We start from the raw sequence: 1,138 nt of genomic DNA, 5'->3' as shown, positions 1-1,138 counted from the left end.
TCGCAACGCTGCCAGTTCTGTTAGCTCTACGCCTGCCGAGAGCTACTGTGCCACCACAGTAAAAAACTCCTGGAGGAAATTCTTAAGTAATAATTTTTAAACCTGTTCATTTTGGACTCTTTATAACCCAGGGAAACAGAAACAGATCAAGACCAAACGGCAATAGGTTTGAAATAAAGTGGAGGATGATTCTAATGGATACTGTGTCTTTCAGAGCACTACTCTCTGACAATCACTAATTTTCTGAAATGACTTCAATAACATGATTGACCTGAGAAGGACTCATAATCCTGCTTTTTTTTTCTCACCATAGTGTGGGATAATGGCCCAGGCCATGGCGGAGGCGTAGATCCCACCGATCATCCAGAACATGCAGAGCCAGCTCAGGTGCTCGCCACGCTTCTCTTGGGCGAGAAACTCCGAGTAATAAGAAAAGACGATGGGGATGGAGCCACCGATGCTGTAGAGTTACAGAAAGAGGCAGAAATACAGAGAAAGAGGTGATTAAAAGGCAAATTATGCTTTTTACAAAGTTACTAGCAGATAAAAAAAAAAACGGATTTAGAATTAAAAAGGAAACAGAGTTCAAAGGTGAATTTTTTACATTGTTATGCAGTAAAAGTGAAGGTTCAATTCATTTTATTTCTATAGCGCCAATTCACAACACATGTCATTTCAGGTCACTTTACAGTTCAACAAATAATACAGTAAAATTTATTAAAAGTTTTCTATCTAAGGAAAAACAGCTGATTGCATCGACTCATTGACTCGAATGCAATCTCTCACATTAAAAATGCTGAAATGGTTAAAAAACACTTTTTTACACCTTTTAAATTTCTTCTATTTTCTCACGCTTATTATTAACCATCTTTTAAATATGTATTATTTCGCTCTCGAACACGATCTCTCCTCTGCTCTGGAGCAGAAGGACGCAGCCTGTCAGTCGCTATGAGCAATCCCTGTTGAGGTTTGAGCCTCTGTGCATTGAAGAAGACAGCAAGAAAGCAGAGCCCTGATTGGACAAGCAAAAGTCCGCCTTTTCCAGTGGCTAAGCCTCTTACAGGATCCGTGGAGCAGGGGCGGGTCGTTACGCTGGCTGCTCGATGCTGATTGGCAGTGGCCAAACAAAGGGGAGGTT

The 1,138-nt window shown here is 41.0% G+C and overlaps 1 protein-coding gene across 1 annotated transcript in view; it reads right to left on the bottom strand.

Annotated features, from left to right (window-relative positions):
- LOC107102934 (synaptic vesicle glycoprotein 2A-like) overlaps nt 1–1,138 on the bottom strand; it is a 38,108-nt gene that overhangs the window by 24,417 nt on the left and 12,553 nt on the right. The window contains exon 3 of the mRNA XM_015402401.1: nt 309–460. Within this exon, the coding sequence (XP_015257887.1) occupies nt 309–460 (152 nt within the window). The remainder of the gene's footprint in view (nt 1–308; nt 461–1,138) is intronic.

Source organism: Cyprinodon variegatus, unplaced genomic scaffold (genome assembly GCF_000732505.1).
Source record: "Cyprinodon variegatus isolate N-32 unplaced genomic scaffold, C_variegatus-1.0 Scaffold1345, whole genome shotgun sequence".
Lineage (NCBI taxonomy): Eukaryota > Metazoa > Chordata > Actinopteri > Cyprinodontiformes > Cyprinodontidae > Cyprinodon > Cyprinodon variegatus.
This window is presented reverse-complemented; position numbering and strand designations above follow the sequence as displayed.